Consider the following 24,731-nt stretch of genomic DNA (forward strand, 5'->3'; position numbering starts at 1 on the left):
CCGCAATGGTAAAATATACTTACAACTCATTATTTGTAATTAAATTGGCTCAACAGTATCTGAAATAGAAGCAAGTTCAAGATGCACAAGCAGAAGTTCTTCTAACTTGATTATTTCGTTTTCTTTCCAATTTAACAAAGTTACAACAGAATCAAAGAAAGTCCATAAATATCCTAAGTCTTTAAAGCAAGTGAATTATTATCTGCTAAATAATTGCGTTTTTCACCATCACCAGGACTAAAAGAAACACTCTAAAAGTTACCTTTTCCGTCTTGAAGGTATTAACAATTTCCTTTTAAATCAACATGCTTATTACACGCCCTTCCGCCCAGTACGTTCATATTTAGTCTTTTCTTGGCTTATGAACGCATAATTCAAAGTTAACCCATTCTCAAACTAAACGGTACAGAATGACGTCAGTACGAGAAATAATCGATTTCTCAGCGACATGGCCTTCATTTCGATGCCACTTTGCATCCAAACTTCCAGAATAAGATAAAAATGAAGTGATGTCTACAAGTTTTGGTCTTTCTTCGGTGCTATAATTATTTCTTAATGTTTGCGAATTATTAAGTAATTATTTTAAATCTTATGAAAGAATTCCAAGATATAAGGTATTTAAAGGAATGTTAATAACCCTTTGAAAGAAAATACTTTTCCAAAAATGTGTGATTAGTTGATAACATAATTTTATATCGATTTATTAGATTTACAATGTATAATTCTACTAATTTTACCAATCGTTTTATGGTCACATTTTAATGACTGTGAATTGCAAAACTTCAGGAAAAAAAATTTCAATTTCATAGATTATTTACAATGCCCCTTTAAAGGAAAGTATTCTCTAAAGTATACGTGATTTATTGATAGTAATATAATTCTGAACTCATTTCTTATATTTATAATGTTTTATTCTATTAATTTTACTTATTTATTACTTTCTCGGCGAAGTTTTGTTAACTTCATGACTGCGTATTGCAGAGAAGCATTTTTAATTCTTCTACAAAAGTTTAAAGGTATTCTAATCAGATAAGAAATACAGACATACATTTAATGGGTTATGGGACGCAAAAATCGCAAGCTCTCTTAATTACCTATAAAAAACTATGTTTTTATTAATAAATAATTTATTTTTAAAACCATTTCTTTGATTTGTAAGATTTTATTACAATAATTGCATCAATTTTATTTTGTTGAAGGAGACTTGTCAACAAAATGAATATGAACTGCTTGAAAAATTCATTTCATTCATCAATTCAAAATTCATTCTTCAATAGAAAATTTTCAAGATGTGAGTTAACAAATCGCATTACGTTAAAAGTTAGTTAAAGGAATATTAACAAATCCTTTAAAATGCGAAGCTGTCAAAAGCCTGTGTTATTTGTTAATAGTATATATTAAATCCATTTCTACGCTTTATACCATATTATTCTAATAACTTTACCAATCTCACTTTATCGGGAAAAATTTAATCAATTTAATGATAAAAGACAGCNACACTGATGTTGTTGCAGATTAGATTACTTAATGAATGACATGTACAAAAAAAAATCTAAATCTTTTACAGAATTTTAAAATTATGCTTATCAGATACTGTATATTAAGAAATATAGACAAACTTTTACTGGAGTAAGGGGCTCAAAATTCTAGGAAATCACGAATTGTTTCTTTTTCTACTTATAATAATAATTCAATTAATTATAGGTAATTGGTGAAAAGTTATGCTTTTGTACGTATGAGAAATAAGACTTGATTTCGTTTTTACTATATTAAACTTTATTTATAGTTATTAACTTATTTTTATTATTAAAACTTTATTTCTTTATTCATTTTTTACTATATCAAACTTTACGCGCTGTGAATGCTCTTTTTTCATGATTATTTTTCACATTTTTTTTTTTAACTTTAAAACGATCCAGTCAAAAACTTTTTAAAGGTAATTTCATAAAAATAAGAATATTTTTGTTAAAGTATTTTACTTAAATTTGCTTTCAAGGAGCTTGCAAAACGTTTATTAAAATTAATTTTATATTTTTATTTATAATAATGAAAATTAAATTAATGAAATTAATAATAATGAAAATTATTAACAAAAAATTAGATTTTAAAGTTGCAAATTTTCAAATTTTCCCAAGAAAGTAATAGCAAAAATTATAGTATTGACATTTTTTGACAAAAATTGATAAAAAAAAGTTTTGTATTAAAGCTTAATATTTTTCATTTTATCAAGAACTGGAAATAGCAGTTTTCTTAAATTCCAAATGTTTAAATGAGTTAAAATTAACTTATAGATCATTTGCTAAGCAATTTTTTCACACTTTTTGTATGATAAAATACTCAAATCAATGCAAAAAATAGCAAAAACGTGTTTCGACTCCCTCAAAGAAAATGTATTTCAGCAAACCTGCATAATGTGATTTGTTAATACACTAATGTTTGTGAAAATTGCAACATTATGAAGGCATAGTCAGAAATTTTTATTCTACATATTACTGATTGTGATACAAATAAACAAGCGCAATAGAGATACATTCGCAATCACTTAATAATTCTAATCATTTGCATGGCTTAAATCACTTTACATTTCAAGTAAATTTGGTTCAACTTGCATAATTCCTTCATGGTGTTTCAATTTTCACAAACATGAGTATAATAAATTAAATTACTCTTATTATCTGGGTTTCAAGGGCTGTACACTTCTCTTGACTCAATTTGAGAGGGTAGAAATTCATGAAATTATGGCAGTTTGTGACAGGGGGGGGGATATATGGATGGTGTGGAATCCCACATGTTGGTTCAAATTAAACCATTTGAAATCAGCAAATTAAATATTTATTTTTCCCTTCATATATATATTTTTTAATCTAACCTTTAATTTCTTTTCTAATAATTTTCCTTATTATGATTTTTATATTAAAAAAAAACATTGATGCTGTTTTAAAGTTTGAATTAAATCTTATTAACAGTTGCAAATTTAAAAAGAAATTTTGGGCAGTTATACATCAAATTCCATTTCAAATTCTAAAATACTACTGTTTTCGATTGATTTTTTCCATTAATAATTTATTACTATTCAGCACAACTTTTTTGTTTTGTTTTAAGCCTTAAATCTTATTTTAAAAGATAAAATAAATACATGTAAGCATTATTAATGTAATGCTCGCAAATGTCAATAAAGCACATATTTAAAGTTTAAAAATAAAATTTGAAATTTGATCTATAACTAAGGGATTTGTTTCTGAACTGTGAGTATGTCTTCATATAAAATAGAATGAGACATATAATATAGATTATGAGTGGGAAATGGGGGGTATGGTAAAGCGTCTTAGTTTATCACAAAGGGGAGAGTGAAAGCGAAATAGTGAAGAAAATTGCGGCAACATTTATCGACAGTTCTTTACCGAAATCAACAGAATTATTTTCAGAAATTTTCTTTTTAAATAATTGTGGATGACTGTAACAGTAATTATTTGAAAATCTAGTACAAAATTAAAGAATTACAAAGGAAAAAAACTCTTACAAATCCTTAAAATAAATTCTTTTCCCAAATTTCTGACTTGCATGACTGGTTAATAAAATGTAAATTACTTACATTCATTGTAAAAAATACAATGTACACCACATTTCTGAAAAAAAGTTCTGTGAGGATTATCTGTAAGTTACATTATGTAAATCATCTATGATTCGGGATAAATCAAAAGAGCTCTAGAAAAACACGTTATTGAACACTCTAAAAATGTCTTTAATTCAGAAGTGTATAGACCTTCAATTGCTAATCATTTGCTGAACTAACATAACACATTTAAATATAAAGATGTTCATTAATGTGGTAATCATTGTATGTTTTACAATAATAATCTTACATGGCAAATTTATCTTTTCAGAAAAAATTAACAAAGATACGCTATAAGTAAATTTGCAAAAGAGAATTCTACAGAGAACTTCCGTTCTATAAAGTTACACAAATTAATTTTAAAATTACATCTCAATTAGTCAAAATCCACTTTTTTTATTTGACAGATTAAAGCTATAGTCATTAATGTAGATTTAATTTGTTATGCATAGAATTCTTCTGCATCAAACTTGAAAAATCTAAATATCAAAACAACAAAAAACAGGAAATTCTGGCAAAGTAATTTTCTGTAGCATTCGAAATTCCTTGGGAAATTTGCCGTCAAAAATTGTCGATATTTTAAGTAGAATGTAATAAGATTTAGCAGATACTTAACAGGATTTTATATTCACATTTAGGAAATACAAAAAAAAACTTTAACATTGCTTTCGAAAGCTCTATGGCCAATCAAAATATTAAAAAAAATACAGTTTAAGTGGCTTAGACTCGAAAAAAAGTTATAATTTTCAACTGTATATACAATCTTTTGCCGTTAAGAATTATCTGGGTTTCAGAACGGGAGAATGACTTAAATACTTAAGAATTATTATTTTAAAAAAATACACACACACATAAGTTTGGCGAGATATTTCCCTCCTAGTAGAAATTATTAGAATCAATAAAAATTCTTAGTTTTTTAAAGTTTTTATAACGCCAGATAATGCCACATCGGAATAACTTTTTAAATATTAGCAAATTAAATCACAAACGTTTTCCAATATAACAAAATTTGCTTTTCAACATAACAACGTTTTGCTTCATTTTCCTAATTAGCATAGATGCCGCTGACTAAAAATAGACAAAAATTGATCTAACAGACGGGAGGACTATTATAAATAGCATATTATTTGTTAAAAAATTTATTTCTTGTGATTAGACATTATCACAGAAAATAACAGCCTTAAAAGGAAATATTCTAAATAGTTTCTGCCTTGCAGGATTTGTAGATAATTTTAAAATTAATGTGGATTACTGCGCGGAGATAAAAATTCTGTTAAACTGTATAGTAATGACATTTCGGGTTAAAATACTATAATTCTTGTATTAAATACCAAAATATACGCCTATTTTCAGATCATATGGTAACAGTTTACCAGAAAATCTGATTTTCAAAATTTTAGTTATTTTCTAAGATTTAGTAAATAATACAAAACTGAAAAGTAAATTTAACTGAATAAATTGTTTTCATACCATGCTCTAGTGCAGGGGTGGCGAACCTTTATACACCAACGTGCCATTTTCTCTAACAAATTGCTTAATGAGGTCATAGACGTGCCGTCAAATAATTTTGACTTCGTGATTATTGGGAAAAGAATAATACTAAATACTATCAACTCAAAACTCTTTATTTACATTGAAAAAAAAGTACATTTTGCAATGTCTCAGTTATACAAGTAATTCAACTTAAAGTAACATCAGTGTGACTTCTGTTGTTGCAGATTAGATGACCAATAACTTATATTAGGTTGTAAGATGTTAGTTTAAGCAGGACTGTTGATTTTTTTTGCTAGTTATTTATTGTTAGCTTGTTTTTTACGGTTATTAATTGTTTTTTTAGTATTAATTTTTAATTTTTTTATTAATAATTGTTTATTATTTTGTTTGTTTTTTGTGAATTTTAATTTAATTGTTACATATGCTTCATAGAGTAATAACATTTGTGTAATAACAATTCAAAGTGTAACAACAATTGTGATCGGTGGAATGCCCAAAATATTGTGTTGCGTGCCATAAATGGCACGCGTGCCATTGGTTCGCCATCCCTGCTCTAGTGTATGATTATAAAATCACCAAATTTTGCCAAATTTTAAATTTCATCAAAATACTATAAAACCATACTTTATTGTAATTTTCCTAAAATCATTACCAAAGTGCTTTGGTAAAAACTTCCGAGCTCTCAGGTGTTCCCATAAAGCAAGAAATATGGTAAATTTTTCCGTATTCCGGTAGTTCTAAACATACTTTTTTTCTCAGCAAAGAATAACATTATAAAAATTTCAAAATTTTATAAATCTTTGAAATACAATATTTTCATCGCTTCTAGGTGATATTATTTACTGAAAACTTAATTACAACCTTTTAATGTGTTTGATTGTATTTTTAACAAATTTAATTTTACATTATACAATTCTTAACAATGCAATTGCTGTTAACTGTTAGAAATTTTATACCATGTTGAACAATATTATCATTCAAATATACTGCAACCTTAATATGTTGTTAAGTTTGTCCGTGTTATCGCATTTATTGAGCTTGGACATACGACAGTATGTTTCAATTTGGCTCAACTTAATATAAGGGGTTGTATCGAATTTGCATAAAACTACTGTTTGAAATACTGATATTTAAAGGACTTTTTATGCCGACATTTTGTTACAAGAAACTACTAAAAAAATTCAATGTGCAACGTCAATATGAAAACTGCTAATTGTTTTAGTTAAACCTGATAAAAAATGAAAATTTGATCTTTAGAGGATTTTTTTCAGTGTAGAGTTTGACATAAACTATACAGGAATTTTATTTTGCCGACTTTTTACACTAATTAGCTTTTAAAAATATAGCAAAAAAAGATGAAAATGTCTGTTAGTGAAAATGTATATAGTTTAAAAAAATCAATAACTTTACTTAATTCCTTTTTCATGTCTAAAGCAACTGTTCTTTTAAATCTCATATATTTTTCTGATGATTTTCAATTGCTTTTTCTAATTTCAGAAAAAAATAATAAAAGGGAAAAAAATCACATAATTAGCAGAATCAAAAGCTCACCCATATTTTTTCCCCATTCGGTTGATAAATACATTAACTCCGCATTTGGACTTTCTAGACTTATAGCTGCTTAAATTTTTCATCCGTCTTACTTTGTCAGATATATAATATAAATATAAGATTTATAATGTCAGATATAATATATAAATATTTTCTTAATGCTTGCAATCCTTTCGTAATGCTTTCAGATTTTGGAAGTAACTCTGTTTGAATCTTAAACAAAGTTTCAAGGAGAGTATAATGCTAAAAAGATTTATTTTCAGAAATGTCAATAACCATTAGCAATACTATATTTCTTGACTGACACTCCTAGACTATATAATTTCTTAAAAAGGTATGGAAAAGTACTTTTTATGTTCATATTTTGCAATATTTAAAATTGTTTTATTCCTAGATTTGTAGTTACTCTATTTCATTCTCCTCAAACAAAATAAAAAGGGAGAGTATTATGCCGAGGACCAATTTTAATTTTTTATGCAGAAGTAATAACTCAAATAATTTAAAAATATTTTGAGAAATATATAACCCGTTCGTCCGTTAATATAATTTTTCTTTGGGCGAATTCTATCATTCAGAAAAAAATATTTTTTCGAAGTAAGGAAACTCGATTCCAAGTTCAACATGATATTATATTTGTACCACCACATATTATACATACTTTAAGCCTTTGGAATCTCCTCCTTGTATAAAACTCATTTTGAGTTATTTTCTTTTAAAATTGTTAGTCAAATTAAGTTGAATATCCATGCCATTAAAGCTCGTTTTACCTGTCTTAACTAAAATAAACTAAGTTAAGCATATACAAAATATCAATAAAATATTTCCAAAATATATCAAAAATTTATAGCTTTGCTAATAACATAAAATATTTTATGTATTTTCAGGGGCAAAGTATACAGAAAATGTATCTGCACCTATTGGACCTGTTACACATACTTTTGTACTGATTAAAGGACAATACAGAAACTGATCTAAGACACAGCGTACATTTATTTATTTTTGTGCAACAAACATTAATATCTTTTTTCTTAAAAAATCTTAAAAAGGTTTTGGTACTTATCTACTTTAGTTTTGTTCTCAATTGTCAAATATTATAGGGTTTTGTTTATTTTCCAATTAAATTGAAAGGAAAAAATTACTCAGCTATTAAATAATTAAAAAAGGTTCTCAGATGCATGCCTTGAAAACCTAAAATGGTCATCAGCGCAGCAAATATTACCAGTTGCTGCATGCATCAATTACATTTACTGACTGCACGATTTCTCCGCTTGCTACCTCAAATAATTACACTTGTCCAAGGTACAACACTATTATCTACAGATAAAGTTAAAATTCTAATCTGCATCATGGAACATTTATGTAAGAAACATTCTCAAAGTTAAAAAATCGTTTTTAAATAGAATTTTTAAGGGGATTCTATAACCAAAAAAATGACAACCGACAGATTAAAAACACTCCATTCTGAAGAACAATTTCTACTAAAAAGTAAACTTTTTGGGCTAATCAAGCTAAAATAAATATCGATTGATTTTTTGATTTTGATAATAATGCGTGAGAATTGTCTGTTTTGAAGGTTTTTTCTATGCGTCGATTTATAAAAAGAACTAGTGGCTATAAAAAGTTGTTTCAACTCATTAGTGTGTAATGTTTCGATAATATTTTGCATAATTAAGTATCGTTGAATCAACTGAAAAATTACTTAAGGTACAACTTACAAAAGACTTCAAATTTACATTATTTTTCATTAATTTAAAAATTGTACAATTGTTTCACTTTCAAATAATGTAAAGTTTATGTTCTTATTTTATTTAGAACGCGAGATAATATTCAGTTTCGTTTTAATCTAATCCTATTAATATAATTGATGTTGAAACTTTAAATGCTTCTTTTCCGATGATCACATTTTTCAAACATTTTTTTTAAATTTTAAATTGGTATACTACTTTAAAAACTGCTGAAGATAATTGCTCGAAACTTAGAATATATGCTTTTCAAATAATTTAATTTTTCTTCAGGAAAAAAACCAGTTGTATATATAAGTTTTTAGAAAAATAATGGAAAGGGAAAAAAACTAAAATTTCAATGTCGTTTAAAAACATTTAGCATGTCAAGAACTTCTGAAGAAAAATTAAGCAATGGATATTTTTATGCAAAACAAGCCAGTTTTGGATATTTTACAGTACTATAGCTTCCATTATATCAAACTTTAAAAACATCTGTTTTCAGAAATTTTTAGTATTTAATTTCCTTTTTAAATGTGTCACAATAGAGTTATAAACATTTTTAATTTATTTATCATATGATCAGCACAAACAATTTCAAAGGAATACATGTTTTTTCAAAGAAATTGTTAAAATTTATTCCAATCACCTGTAAGACAATATTGTCTTACAACTTTTTACTTTATTTAGAAAGGAATGTCAGATTGACTGTCATTCAAAATGTCAGATTGACTGTTAATGTAAAATTTTATCATATAGCGAAATAAAATATTTCAACTGAATTAAAGCTTACATTTTAGATAGAATTCATAAATTTTACGTATTTATACCTTATATATTTTTTGAACAATTGAAAATTAATGGGTGTATCAAAATTAATGAGCTTGCAAAACATAACTTAAAACGTAGCAAATGAAAAAAAATACTTTTTAAACCTTAAATATGTAAGGGTAAAAAAATTGAAACTTTATAAGAAAATTGCAAAATAATAGATAATCTCAGTACTTATGCTTTCCATTGAAGATTGAAAGTGTTCGAAATAACTTATTAAACTTCAGATTTTAGCCCTGCCTGAATTTGGAACTATATCTAAAAAAGTTATTGCATTTATAATTTATCAAACTTGCAAGGGTTTAAGGCATATTAAAATCCATTGAAAGCTCACTAACTTTTAAAAACCTAAATGAGAGGGGGGAAATTTCATGAATTAAACCATAAATTCAAAATATTCGTAAGTCATCTAGTTTTATATTCCATTCAATTCTGCCTATTTTCTATTTTAGGTTTGCTTATAGATTATTGCCATGTAAACTGTTTAGTAATTCGTTTATTATTGTACATTTTGAAAACAGAACTAAGATATGTATAAGTACTAAAACGTTATTATCTTCAAGATAAAATTCAAATTTCTTAATAAAATAATTCGTTTTTATTAGATCCAACAAAAAAGCCTGATTGTGTTCATTCTATGACTAATCTCTGTATTGTACCTTAAACTGGTCAAAAGCATGTGCTAGAAATCCTGCTGGTACAAATATATTTCCCTATCAAATAGACCTCTCAGAATATGTAAAAAAAATTATGTTCTGTGCAAAGTTATAAATTTTTGAATTTTTTCATAAAAAAGTATTATTTGTTATTATGTTTATAATTAACTTCATTTGTTTCAGTTTATGCAGGCTACATGCAAAATAAGTCTTAATTGCATGATTATCTAAATTCAATCAACAAAGAAATTTAAAAGAAAAGAACTCAAAATGAATATTATCTAATGAGTAATATCCAAGGTATAACATATGGTGGTTGAAGGCACAACACTTCGGTGTAATTTAGACCGATATGGATATCTTTATAAAAAAAGTTCTGAAGTACATCACACAATTCATTTACAAAAACGCAATATTGATAGACAAACGTATAATATATTTTCCAAAGAATTTATTATTTGAATTATTGATTTCTGAATAAACAAATAAAATGTCAGAATTTGTCCAAGGTACTAGTACCAAATTACTTTTTTTCAATCTAAGTTAAAGTACTTCAAACAAAGTCCAAGTTACTTTCTTAGTAAATTAATTAACATACGTCTATGAAAAAAATATAAAAATGTTACATTTATTTACATTAATCTTCACAAGTTAAAATTAAATGTAAAATAATATTTGCAGTTTGTATAAGTACATTTATGTAAAATTATGTAATTCCTACAATAAGTCTTGTATGTTAGATTTTATTAAAAATATTATTTGAAAGAATAAAAATTTTCTTGAAGCAAAGAATGCTATTTTTCCTGTAAACAAATTCAGAAAATGCACAGATACTAAAGCAGTTTATTGTAAACGTTTGAATGAAAAACATCAGCAATCCCATTTCACACTTGTTCAAGTTAATCTTCCAAAATTAATGAAAATATAAAAAGCAAAATAATAATTTCAATATGTTAAAAAAAGTAATGCATAGAAAATTATTTATCTCCTAAAAGAAACTCTGGTATATTTTATTTTATCAAAACTTTTAAAGGTGAGACAATACCAATTGCTTACTATTTAAATCATAAATGGAAGAATTTAATCATTTTATATTCTATTTCTTTTATGCAAATAATCAGCAACTTTTTTTAATGAAATACTTTACATCATTTTTTAAGTAAAATTTAAAATATAATGTAACGTATTTTACTAAAATAATGGATACATATACCGTTAATATTCCAATTTCATAATTAAAAATAAAAAAAATATTTAAATGATACAATTTAAATCAAATATTTTCTTTCTGAAATTCTCTATTATAATCAAACAATCTTTTTTTATTTTTATTTTGAAATGCTAAATATTCGAGCAATCACGATAAGGAAAAATATCCATATGTTAAGTGTACGTTTCCCCCCCCCCCCCTCCATGTTCCGAGCACGCTTGCATTGCATCATGGGAAACGAGTAAAATAAGAGATCACTTTACTCCAGGTAATTCCAGCTTTCACCATAAGCTGCGCAACTGCGTGTTTCCCATTTTACATTTCTTAAGATGCGCAACCAAAGAAATACAATCGGATCTTAAAATAGAATCTATTCCCAAATTGAGTAAAAGGTTTTAGAAGTAATCGAATTTTTATCCATTCTTAAATTGTGATGGCTGAATAAAGCAAATAACATGAAACTTTTTCAAAATTCAAGATTTTATTCAATGAAAAAGAAAATATTACAAATTTTTCTGCTGTAAGTTTGAAGCAATTTTTTTTTAATTAATTTTAAAGAGAAATTACGTTTCTGGTTAAAAGTGATTTTAAATAAGCAGCAGATATAAGTTTAAAAATAGCCCACCAAAATAGAAATAATAAAAATGATTTTTAAATCAAAGTTCCTGATTCCATAACTTATTTTAAAAAAATAACTGAGCTTAAAATTATTATAAAAGATAAAATATATTATTAAGTAAGTTTTATTCAAGAAGTCCTTAAAATAGAGATATCATGATTTTTTTTTTTTTTTTTAAAGATTTCCCGCTTTACTTTAATCACAAATACTTACTTCAATCCCTTCTTATTAAATATCTACTTATCGACTTATCTACTTAGTAGTACTTATTAAAATTAGATTAAGGGATAAGAGGACACTAATATTGTATTTTCATGACAAAAACAAGTAATTCAGCTTAAAATGAAAAACTGTCATTTTTTTTATCTCATTCAGAACTCAAATCTTATTTTTGTTTTATCTCGTATTGATATATTTCACTTTTATCAGTTTTTACAAATTTGAAATAATAGGTCAATAAAACTAAAAAAAACATGGATGTATGACATTTGGAATATGTATGATATTTTTCTTGAATAAGTTTTTGGGAAATTATTTATTTTAAATAGTTAGCCACGATATTTTCAGAAAGTTTTAAAGTCTAAAGACAAATGAAAGTATGGACATTTTTAATCGAAATAAATTTTAAAAAATTTTAACATTAAAGCGTAAGATTACACTTTTCCCAAAAATTAAGTATGGTTTTAATTTTCAAAACTTGTCGCAAAAGATGCGAGAGCAGATTTTGTTTGTTAATTTAAATTTCACGTTTTGAATTGTCATTTCTCAAAATATATTTGAGATATTCTGTTCGAATTTTTCGTACTGATTTGGCAAATTATATTTTATTTTGATATTGTTATTCTAACTGTAACTGTAACTATTTTTATTCATAAGTGGGCGTTTTACTTCTAGTCTTACTATGTGTACATTTAAGTAGTGTTTGCTGATTCATTATTTTTCAGTGCTTTTCAATTCTTGTAATGATTTTCTCTTATTTGTCTATCCATTATGGGGCCTCGGGGCACTGTCAGTTTTGGTTTTTCCACTGACGCAGAAATCCTAAGTGTTGATGGGCAGTGTGTCCCCTGAAGAAGTGCTGTTTCGCCAACACACATATCTTTTATTTTATTTTATTGTCTTTATTGCTTTTTCCTGCTTTAATTGTTTGTTTGAATATCTAAATTAAAATAAAGCAAATTTGTTTTTAGCTGCTTTGGGCGCTTTTCCATTTGATTTAATGTTTTAATTGTTAATTTACCTTTTTGGCTTTTTCTGTATTAGTAAATTAGATTCATTTTCTGATTATATTCGTTGTCATTTGAAACTAGATTGTTAAAATTATGTAAAATTTGTACACCTTTTATCTATTATTAAAATAAACAATAAAAAAACAATATTCCTTATAAAAATAATTTTTTACGAAGAAATATCTTAAGCGAAACGTGTAAAAATTATTTTTATATAATTTTATTATAAATTGCGTGTAAAATTTATTCGACTATCTTAAAATACTTCCGAAGAAGTAAAGAAATGTGCAAAAAGGGAAATTAGCATTAAACGAAACCCAAACTTTCAAACACTCAAAACTGCTAAAATCGATTGGGACCGTATTTTTAAATTGTGGCACCCCCCTACCATATTTTGAAGGTCAAAAGGTTGAAAAAATTGCGTGTTCATTCTGAGAAAGTATGCCTATGTGCCTGGTTGAACTTTAAATATTATTAGCACAAATAGTTTAGCAAGATTACGATTACTCCCTCGAAAATTCTATAATCCGATCAGTACATTAGAAGCTATAAAGTGACCCGTATTTTTTTTTTTTACTTTGTGTAAAATACATTTCCGCGTTTGATTTTATAAGTCAATGAGTTAAAATATTTATAATATTTTTCAATCATTAATTTTTTAATTTCGACCATGGAGAAATAAATTCTGGTGAAATTACCACACTGAATTATAAGGACATTTTTGGAGAAAGAAAAACATAATACTGGCTAATAAGAACAAAATATGCGGTATTTAAACCATTCATTTCGTATTTTTCTTATTCAGTTTGTTAAAAATACAGAATTGAAAAGTAAATTTGACCGAATAAACGTATTTTGTACCAGGCTGGAAAAATTGACAAATTTTAGCACATTTATCAAATCTTTTCATATATTATAAAAACCATATTTTATTGTTAATTTTAACAAAATCATTGCCAACTGATGTGAATGTAATAAACAAAGCTGCTTTGATTACAAGAGAAAGCAGAGAAAAGGTGAAAGATGATTATTGGAAACACCTTTAAGTTTCAACCACTAATTAAACCTGTTTTGATGTTTGTTACTCCCACATTATTTTATTTCTTAAACATATTTATTGAGAGATATCATTCCACTTTAAATATTTCATCAAAGTTTTCCAGACAATTAAATACATTTGCAAAATGTGTTGATACGAAAAAGTATTGCAGCTTTTAAACTTAAGAGTTAATGATATTTATAATTGTGAGTGCATTATTATTTAAATTATAAATCATATATTTATAATTTAAATCAGTTGTAAAATTTTAATGTTCATTTTTTCTTGTAAATAAATAATTGGTAAATACAATTGGTTAAAAAGTCAATTTTAAATTATTACTCTCTAATAACATATTATTCATTAAAAATTCAAGAGCGAATTCCAAATATGTTTAAACGTAAACAATGGAAGTAAGTTATAAGTGTAGAAGATTCGAAAATGATTAAAAACACATTTTTTACCAAATATGTTTAAACGTAACAATGTTATCCAAATTATTCCATACATGTTTAAACATAAACAGTGGAAGTAAGTTATAAGTGTAGAAGATACGAAAATGATTAAAAACACATTTTTAATGATCCTCATTCGATCTTTAATTTATGATTTACTTGTTGAAATTCTTTAAGTTCCATCATAAATTATGTTACCTATAAAACTCTTGTTCATGTTTTCCTCGAAACACTAATACGTGAAATAAAATTTATTTACAAATTATCGAGTAATATAAAGTGTCAAAACCTCTAGAGTAAATTTTCTTCTCCCACAAATATTTTAGTATGAATAAAATTAATAATATATCATCATGAACTATATTTGTTTAGTTCCTCCATTTTTTAATGTATTATTGATTTAACACAAAAATATTATTTTGGAACAAATTAAAAGCTATTTTAAGTTTTGGTATCGGATAACGTAAATTTTATGTTGATACTAACTGTTACAAAAGTGTTTTAACTCTACAAGACAGTTTAATACAATTAGAAGCTAATTTACATTAATATTTATGAAAACTTAAAATATTTATTTTACTCCAAATTGTCAGTAAAGACCATTTTTACACAAACGCTAATTTTATTTAATGACGTAATTTGATGCGGATTACTTTTTTGTGACTTAAACTGTATTTCGTAAAAGAAAAATTAATTAGACTAAATCAGATGCACTGTACAAAGGATTTCGGATCAAATTATGATATAAAGTACCAGCACTTTGGGTGCATCATCCGTAAAATCCGTTTATACCGAAAATTCTATGCCCTAATATTTACAGCAATATTTATTTAATTAGAGTGTTTTAGTGAATTTACTGTAATTATAACTGTAAAAATTACGGTGTAATATTTTACGGTAAAAATGGATTTTACAGATGATACAGAAATACCGCATCAAAATACAGAAAAGTACGGTACTTTTTACTGTAATTTGATGAGGAATTTTTTACAGCGTAGAAGGATAAAACCGGGATTTTGAATTTTTGACTAAATTACTATTGCCATAAATCAGAAATCTCATGAAATTAGTTTCTATTTAGAGATGAATGAAAAACAGACAAGGCTATTTGTTGGTAGTTTTCCATCGTCTTAAAATATTCATTAAAAAAAGTTATGATTTTTATTCGGAAATTTAATTTTGTTGCTTGTTTTTTATTGAAGATTTACTTCAGATACCTTCAACATTTGATTACGCATCTTTTTAATATTGTTTTCAATTGTTAAAGCAAGTTTTACATCAAATCTAAAATATGCTACGCATTTTTATCAGTTAAATGGAGTTGTCAGAAAAAACTGGGAATTTAACTTGAGGCCATATTTTACAATATTCCAATTAGAGGAATCTGATCGATGTTTTGTTTGTGACCTTAAATCAAATCAACTGACTTAATTTACGATACATTCCAAATATATTCCTTATGATCTCTTATTTTTAAATCCTTGTTTGTTAATCTGTGTAGGAGGGTCATAATATTCGTTTTATGTTATGAAAAAAATTTCAGAAGGAAAATAAAGTTTTTTTTTTCCTTCTATATATATCCGGTTTGATTTTTTTAACACTTCCATAAACAAACTATGTTATATAAAATAATTTACTTGTTTTACGTTAAAGAATTTTCATTTTTGGAACTTAAGAGCTATTTTTGTCATTCAAATAAAAATTAAAAGCAATTTTATTCACCGAATTCCATAACGACACAAAACAAACAGTAAGGATTCGACTTTATGCAACTTTCCCGTACATCAGCTCTTAAATTTGGTCTTCATATCTATAATTAAAGAGCTTTTATTCTAATTTTAATTAATTTAACTTTATTTTGTAGTAATAATAAAAAGTATTAATCAATTGTCGAGCAGTTTTGCACAAGAAAAACAATGATTTTAAGGAACTGATTAAAGAATTTTTTCTCATACATGGTACTTTACTACATTAAAAAAAATCTTATTTCTTTTGACTTAAAAACTAATATTTTGATACTCAGTAATGAAGCTACGATGAAATAATTTATTTTACTTTTAGAACTGCTTAAATGAATGATAAAAAAATATTGGAAATGTAAAAATCCCTGACAGAAAGGAGAAAATTATTTTCAAAGAGGATCAATTTTCGATTAATGCTTATCCAGAATGAATTCTAGATAAATGGATTATCTAGAAGAATAATTCTAGATAAATATCACGAATGATAATTTTAGATAAACATTAATCTGAGACAACTTCTATAGTTTATTTCTGAATATCTAAACTTGAAAGTTAAAACTAAAATCATTTCAAGACAAGATAAAAAAAAGAACTATTTTTAAAAGGAAACAAAGTTCAAGCGTTTCCTCTAGAAATGAAGTTAAAAAAAAGAGTTAATGTAACTTCATGTGTATTGATGCAAGTAAGAAAAAAAATCTTGCTCAATGCCAGTTATTGAATTGACGAATAATTATTTTTTTAATAAAATTCTTTTTTTAACTCAATAGCGTGCTTTTTAGACACTGACATTGCTTTTAAATTGGATGAGTATACTTTAAACTTTTTCTAAAATTTAATTACATTAAGCTTTGTTTTATATTTTCATATGACAATTTAACTTAAAAATAGTCTACATGAATGTTTTAAATATCGTTTGAGTTTGATTGTATGGGATTGGTTGTTACATTACAATTAAAAAATATATAACGTTTAGATCTAGTAAAAAGTATAATTATAATTGTTGAATACAAACAATAAACGAATGAATGAACAAGGTGAAATTATTCCTAGTTAAAATTTTTAACTGGCAAATAATTAATTTTAAATATTTTAGAAGCATTTTTAAATTCAACCTGCTTCCTTCATGTAATGTAGAAAACAGTAAGGTGGTTTTGTGATTTTCAAGGGAAATTGTGGTAGTGGCAATGTTTTTTTTCGAAACAGAGGTGGAAATGGATGGAATGGATGTTTTTCGGTATGGAATGAATGTTTCAGCACCAAGTAAGGAAACATCAAGGCATAATAAAACAAGAAAAAAATATCATTTTTATCTTAGAACATAGGATGTTCTAAATTAAAATGATTTGAAACAATAGTTGAAAAATTACTATTTAATTAATTTTTTAAACTTAATGATTTTACCACGTACTAATAAAAAAAACTTTACATAATTTTTCAGTGGTTTAAAATTAAATTTCGCAATTATTATTGTTATGAATTATTATTATGCATTATTATTGTGTATTATTATTATGTATTATTATTGTGTATTATTATTATGTGTTATTATTATGCATTATTATGTATTATTATGTATTATTATTATGTATTATTATTATGTATTATTATTATGTATTATTATTATTGTTATGTATCATAATATAATATTATTATCAAAGCACTAACGATAAAAAGAGCCATTCTTTTTGGTATTCCCATAGAGCCAGAAACACAGTAAGTTTTACATTATTCTGGAAGTTTTGACCGTGTATTTTTTCATTATGCCCTGAAGACCTAAAGCAAGAAAAAAGAAACGTTTTTTCTTTCTTTTATTTGGCATAAATATTTAAATTTCACATTTTTCTTTTGTCTCTCCTTTTGCTTTTAAAAATGTTTTATGAGCTCTTTGTTTTATTTCAACTCTTTATTTATTTTGAAAATAAAAAATATATGAAAATTCGGAGTAATATTATTTTTAATTGGAACAACGGAAAACATCAAAATGCTAAAGCAAAATTTTGCTAAAGCAAAATTTCTGAATTTTACGTGTGCTGGAGCATGCTGAACCATAATATTGTTCACATTTGTTGTCACCTTATTATACTTATGATAGCTGCAAATTTAAACCACATTATCGCTCAAGCTATCGTCATTTTATTTCAACGTTGAACTGATTTTTCTGAAATTGTAATTAAAAACATTTTACGTTGGAAATGTTCATTACTATAGTACTATAATGAGCATTTTTTATTTAGTGTGTACAGTAAACTAAAAAAAATACATCTTCCAAATAACTTTTGTTCTATCGTTTAGATTTTCATATACTGAAAACCAATCTTAGTTGTTCAAAGGGTTGATTTCAAATATGCTGTATTATTAGTTCTATTTTTGAATTAAGTTACGAAATCAAACATAAAAACATACTTTTCTTGAATAAATATATCTGGGGAATTTTTTAAGTAAATCGAAAAATATTTGCACACAATTATAAAACTGATTTATGCAAAGATAATCCGATGCAAAAAATATCTTAAAATAATTATTCAATTTTTTGATATTTTATTTAATGATGGTCGAAAAACATTTCAAACTGAAATAAATACAAATTTTGACTTTGTAAACTAAATAGTTTTAAATGATAAAATACAAAATTTGAGCGATATTGGTCTAATATCTATGATGTCTGGTTTATAAAGTTTAAAAAAGTCGTACTTTCAAATTTAAATTTCTCAGGAACTATTTGACCAATTTCATTCAAAGTTTGTATTTTGTTGTTTAAAATTACAAATTTGAGAAAGACGTATGCATTTACTTACCTTGCATTTCTAAATGCTTCGACCATTATTAAATAAAGTAATAAAAAATGATAGCTAATTATCATAAATTGTCTTTTTACGTAATAAAGATTTATTGAGTCGCTTATATAGGTCCCAAAATATGGTTAAATACGCAATAAAATGAAATTAACATTAAGAGATCCTAACTTCTGACCTCTTTGTTGACTAAACTATTAGAACCATTCAGCTTTACCAACTTTACCAATTGTCCTTCAGATTTTACCAACAAATCTGACACTCAAGAATCTATATCCATCGAAAAAAAAGTATTTGTTTTTTTAGAGGAAATACGTTTTTGTGTCGAATTTCGTAACCTATTAGATCATTAGCAATAATTAGCCAGCATATTTGAAGCACTTTGAACCATTAAAGTTGGGACTTAGTACATAAAAATCCACGCATTAGAACAAAAGTCGGTTAAAGTAATTCCTTTTTTTTTTATTCGCATCATACTTAGTCAATTAAATAATTTTCCTTTTTTTAGTCATGTCTTAGTTTCTGTTTATAAATTTTTACCAACAAAAATATTATTCAGTTTATCATAGTGATCCAAAAAGAACAATGCTCCCTTTTCTTCAACTAGTGGTAGTGGATTTATCATAAAACGAATTTATTGCCTTTTAATTTAGCTGTTGCAGCTAAATAATAAAAGCTTTATTGTATTGAATTGAAAAAAAATTTAAATTCTTCCACAATTCAAACAAATGTGTCTTGAATCTAATGATGATAAATCATTTAAAAGGGGAGAATTTCTTTTTAAAATAATTAACCGTATATTAGAAATTTTGTGATTGCTATTTTAAACAGACATTATTTGCTAAAAACTTATATATATATTTTTGAATAAATCTCTAAATACTAAGCCCAAATTATAAAAATAAAATTCTTTTCATGACCTGAAAATATACTTTTATCAAAAGTAAAACATTTTAGTATTTTCTATTTCTTAGTTTTATATTTTAGTTAATATTTTAGCCAATCTTTTAGTATTTTCAATATTAAGTGCTTAACGTTTAATAAAACACCACAATCAGTTTCTAAGAATATAACAATTTGTATTACTTACTCAAACTAAACGAAAATGAAACGTGTACAATGCAGGAAATAATTTGAAGTCTTTGCGACAACATGAAACAAAAAGCAAAATAAAATTCTCATTATTTCTTGATTTAAATCCTACAACATGAAGTCTAGACTATAACAATAACGCTTAAAACACAGCAATTTTATAGCTAAACAAATCTCCTCATTCTACGGCTACACTGCAGGAAGAGTCGCTTTGTAAGGAAACAGTTTTACAGATTCCTTTTTTTTTTCTTCCCCTCTAAGAAAACCCATTGAAACATTTATGTCTCTTGCAAAGAGTAGCAAACTTGTTTTGTCTCTGGGATTTATTTTTAGAACCAGATAAATTATTTTTAAACTAAAGAAACTATTTTTAAACTTGCTGATTCATTTATTTCTGAAGCCTTAGTTTTTTTTCTGGCTAATGTAAATTTATGTGTTATTTTTTCGCTCATTTGTAACGGCTCAATGCTATATATTATTTATAGTTATAAATATGCATTATAACGAATACTCATTTATTCCCCTAAAAGATTAAAGATTAATTTAATTGCAAGATTACTTGTTATTATTCATTGATGCATCTATCATTATTCGACAACATTTATCAATGGTTAAAATTATATATTGTAACATATACACATTCATAAGAAACGATTTAATATTCAATTTAAATGCAAGATCACTCATCATTATTAGTTAATGCGTATTATATAATTCATTAAAATCTTTTTAAAAGTGTTTTTGGAGAATGCGTTTATTACATTTATGTAATTATATAACAAATTTTATCGTGTTCCTATATGCATTAAACTTGATCAGTAAAACGTTTTAAATTGAACATTTTTTGCATTAGTTTCTAAACAAGAAATATTAAATGTTTTTCAAGATTAAGGCTTGACATAAAAAGCATTATATTTTTCAAATCCTAATAAATTACTAATTATGTTTCTTTTCCGAATACTAAAACTATGATATTTTTCAAATATTCATTTGCAAATCACATTAATAATATTTAACTTTTAGACTCAGTCTGTTTCTCAATTTATTTAAAGTTTATATCCATATTCTTTCTATGTTTATAAACTAATAAAACTTGTTAAAACTAATGTATAAACAATAATTATAAATTAAACTTAACTTAAATTGAACTTAATTGTAAATTAAACTTAAAATATTTAATTAAACAATTGTTAAGCAAGAAGTAAGTTTCGCACATAATTTATTTTAAAAAATAAAACATTTACATTTTAATAATTTACCTTAGATATATTTTATGAAAAAAAAATTATAAATTAATTATTGATGAACTGTTTATAACTTAATTTGTTTAAGATTATAAATTCCATATTATTTTTCTCAAACATGTCTGGTAATTTAAAATATGTGATAAATTATTTTTAAAATAATGATCTAAATAAAGAGTTTATTTTTAAAAAAAAGTATAATTCTGGTGAAATATTCCTTCTAAATATAGTTCTCCATTGAAAACACAGTACTTCAGCAATTTTTATTCCCTTTCCTACCAGCTATTCAAAAATTTATTTTTATCTATAATAATATCAATATGAACTAGATATGTTTACGAAGATATATATGTTTACGACTAACATATAACGAGTAACATATATGTAAACATATATGCTATTATTTGTTTATAAGGAGAAAATAAATCTTAAAAATATACTAGTCTAACAATATAAGATTTTCACTCGATTGAATTTTATCAGTTCACTCTTAATGCACATATAACAAGAATAAAATTTGTCACCATTCGATTACATTGTTGAATTATAACTAAAAGGGCAAAGTTTAGGATGACATTTCGAAATATTTATTCTGAAAGGCTAAATGACATTTGTAAGAAAGTAGAAATCAGCAGTATTAATCCTCTTTATATTTTTTAGTTAAAATTTATTTTATAAAGACTACTGTAAAATAAATACCTGAGAATTTCCATTTCTTTTTCTTCCTCTTTCTGTTGCCTAAACATGACACCTTCGATGATTCTCCGCTCATCTTCAGTCAGGTGGCTGAGATCGGGAAACGGGGGCTGCATGAGGGGAACAGGTCCCCCCGAGTGATCTTGAGACTCAGTCATTGGTGTTAATTGAGTATAAATGCAGAAAATCCTAAGAGGTGCGTCCAAGAGCAGCAGCACACATAGTAGTGTTAGAGCCGCCAGTGCAGCTCCACACAAACAGCGGGAGGTCCGAATCCAATAAAAAGATCGCGTGGCAGTATTACTGTAACATCTCTGTAACTTCTGGTGGGAGACATGGCTGCTTGGGGTTTGAACGGGGATCTGCTGCGCTATTGCATTCTGGGTAACAGCAGTTGTAGTAGTAGTAGTAGATGTGCCTCTTTGCTTCCCGGATCTTTTGGTGAGCCATCTAGGTCATGAGTTTGCGGGCCCGTTCGTCTTTAGATACTAAAGAGAAATGAAGTCACGCACATATACATAAGCCCTACAGTCAGATGGGGAGAGAGGCTTCATGAATAAGTTACGGAAATAACACGCCAGTTGTGTAGCCAATGAGCGACTGCTCAACGCTTGACGTCATAAATGGGCTTCATGAGAGAAGAGAGGGGAAGTGATCGTCTGATAAAAATGTTGTGTGAGACTCAGTGAGATGGCCACTCTAGCCTTTATTCTATTAAGATATTACTTTTATTCTTTTTTTAATCAATGTTTTTTTATCAAATGTTTGATAAGTAAGCGATACAAATAGATACTTTTAAAAGGGAGGGGATACTTGGAATGTAAAGTTAAGGAAAGCTAAGTTAGCAATTAAAAGAGCTAACACTGTGTAAGTGAACGCATATGAATAAATATGTATACAACAAATGATTTTTAAAATTGTTATATTTTTGCATCATAAATATAAATATCAATCTAAATACTTTTATTCGAATCTTTTTTTAATGAATTTTTTTTCTATCACATTTTTGGTAAGTAAATGATTCAAATAGATACTTTCAAAAGAAATGAGGTAATTTTAATAAAAAGTTAGAGAAAATTAAGTTAGTAATTAAAAAAAACTTACATTTTGTTATGGAAAACAAGTAAATAATTGTTTATTCAGCAAATGATGTTTTAATACGCGTCTATTCATTTATATTTATATATTTTAATTATTATTTGCATTATTTAATATTTATATGTCTTTACATCAAATATGTAAATATTAACTAATGAAAAGATAAAATATTTTGAAAAGTTTGTACGTTATCAAAATAGTTTAAACATAATTTGCAAAATACTAATATATGAATAATATGAAGAAAAAAATTCGTAATAACAGAAGTTTTATTAATATTTTTATTTGCCATTTTTTAATAAATGTTTATCTATCAAATCTGAAGTATACGATTCAAATACATACTTTTAGAAGAGAAAAATATTCATTTGATGGAATTTAAAAAATAAAAAATAAAAAAATAAGTCAACAATTAGAAAAGCTAACATTGTAACAAGTAAAAACATGAAAATTAATAATTCTAAAAAACATTTTAACACGTTATTTCTGCATCAAATATCTAAATAGCAATTAATAAAGTAATCAAATACTTTGAAAATATTATTGTTTCCCAAAATATATTTGACTTATTTTGTATAGTATTAACATCTGAATAAAATAAAGGAACAAAATATTTTGCAATACGACAAGCTTTATGAATTAAAATAAGAAAATTTAATAAAATATTTCTTTTATTCCCCACTATTTTAATAAATATTTTCTATCAAATGCTTGAGTAGCAAGTGATTCTAACAGATACTTAAAGAAAAGGGAAAATTTATTTAATGAAGATACTTAAAGAAAAGGGAAAATTTATTTAATGAAAAGTAAAAGAAAAGTAAATTTAAAAATAGAAAAGCTAACTTTTGGTAAGTAAAAACATGCTTGTAAGAAAAAGAAGAAAAAAATCCTGCTAAAATTACAGTTCTATATGGCAATGACATTTCTGGTGAAATAAAACTAAATAAACTTTATGAACTAAAATATGCGATATTTAAATCATTCACTTGGTAATTCGGTAATTTTCCCGTAACGGTCTCCCTAGGTAACGGTTTACAGAAAATTATAGTATTCAAAATTATAGTTCCTACTACCTTACATTTAGTAAAAAATACAAATCGTATTCAGGAAGTTTCTAGGCTTATAAATACTATGAAGAAACTATCAACAACTTAAAACTATTTGGTAAAGAAGTAAACATGTCTAGGAAGTTACTATCCTTATAATACTATTAAGAAACTGTCAACAATATTTCATTAAGTGGAAACAGTTAGCAACAACCTTCATTTGAATTGACGAAGAAGCTCCATTCCTTAAATAGAAACATCTATAGATATTCATTTTCTCATCCACTAAGGCCATTTCTATTGGAATACGAAGAGCTTTTGCGTCTCATTTGCATTTCGAAGCAATGACGACTGCCTCTTCGAACAAAATTGGATCACCCAATTGAGTTTTAGAATACACGTTGGCTGAAATTAGAATTGCTTTGTTTTATTTTGTAAATATAAATGATTTAATTATTCCTTATTCTAATGTTTTGAAATGGAAGGATACTAGGATCATTATATTCTAATATTCTTAGCTTCTCTATATTTTTAATGTTTTCATATGCGTGAAATAGTAGAATTTAAAAAAAGAAATACTTTCATAGCGTAAATATTTTGCTT

The 24,731-nt window shown here is 25.7% G+C and overlaps 1 protein-coding gene across 2 annotated transcripts in view; it reads right to left on the bottom strand.

Annotated features, from left to right (window-relative positions):
- Positions 1 to 22,593, bottom strand: part of LOC107440328 (Rab3 interacting molecule) — a 154,380-nt gene extending 131,787 nt beyond the window's left edge. For both annotated transcript variants that reach the window (XM_021145414.3, XM_021145415.3), the window contains exon 1: positions 21,988 to 22,593. In XM_021145414.3, coding sequence (XP_021001073.1) covers positions 21,988 to 22,142 — 155 coding nt within the window. In that variant the 5' untranslated portion in view covers positions 22,143 to 22,593. The remainder of the gene's footprint in view (positions 1 to 21,987) is intronic.
- Between the last annotated feature and the right edge of the window lie 2,138 nt (positions 22,594 to 24,731).

The sequence above is a fragment of the Parasteatoda tepidariorum genome, chromosome X1, assembly GCF_043381705.1.
Source record: "Parasteatoda tepidariorum isolate YZ-2023 chromosome X1, CAS_Ptep_4.0, whole genome shotgun sequence".
Lineage (NCBI taxonomy): Eukaryota > Metazoa > Arthropoda > Arachnida > Araneae > Theridiidae > Parasteatoda > Parasteatoda tepidariorum.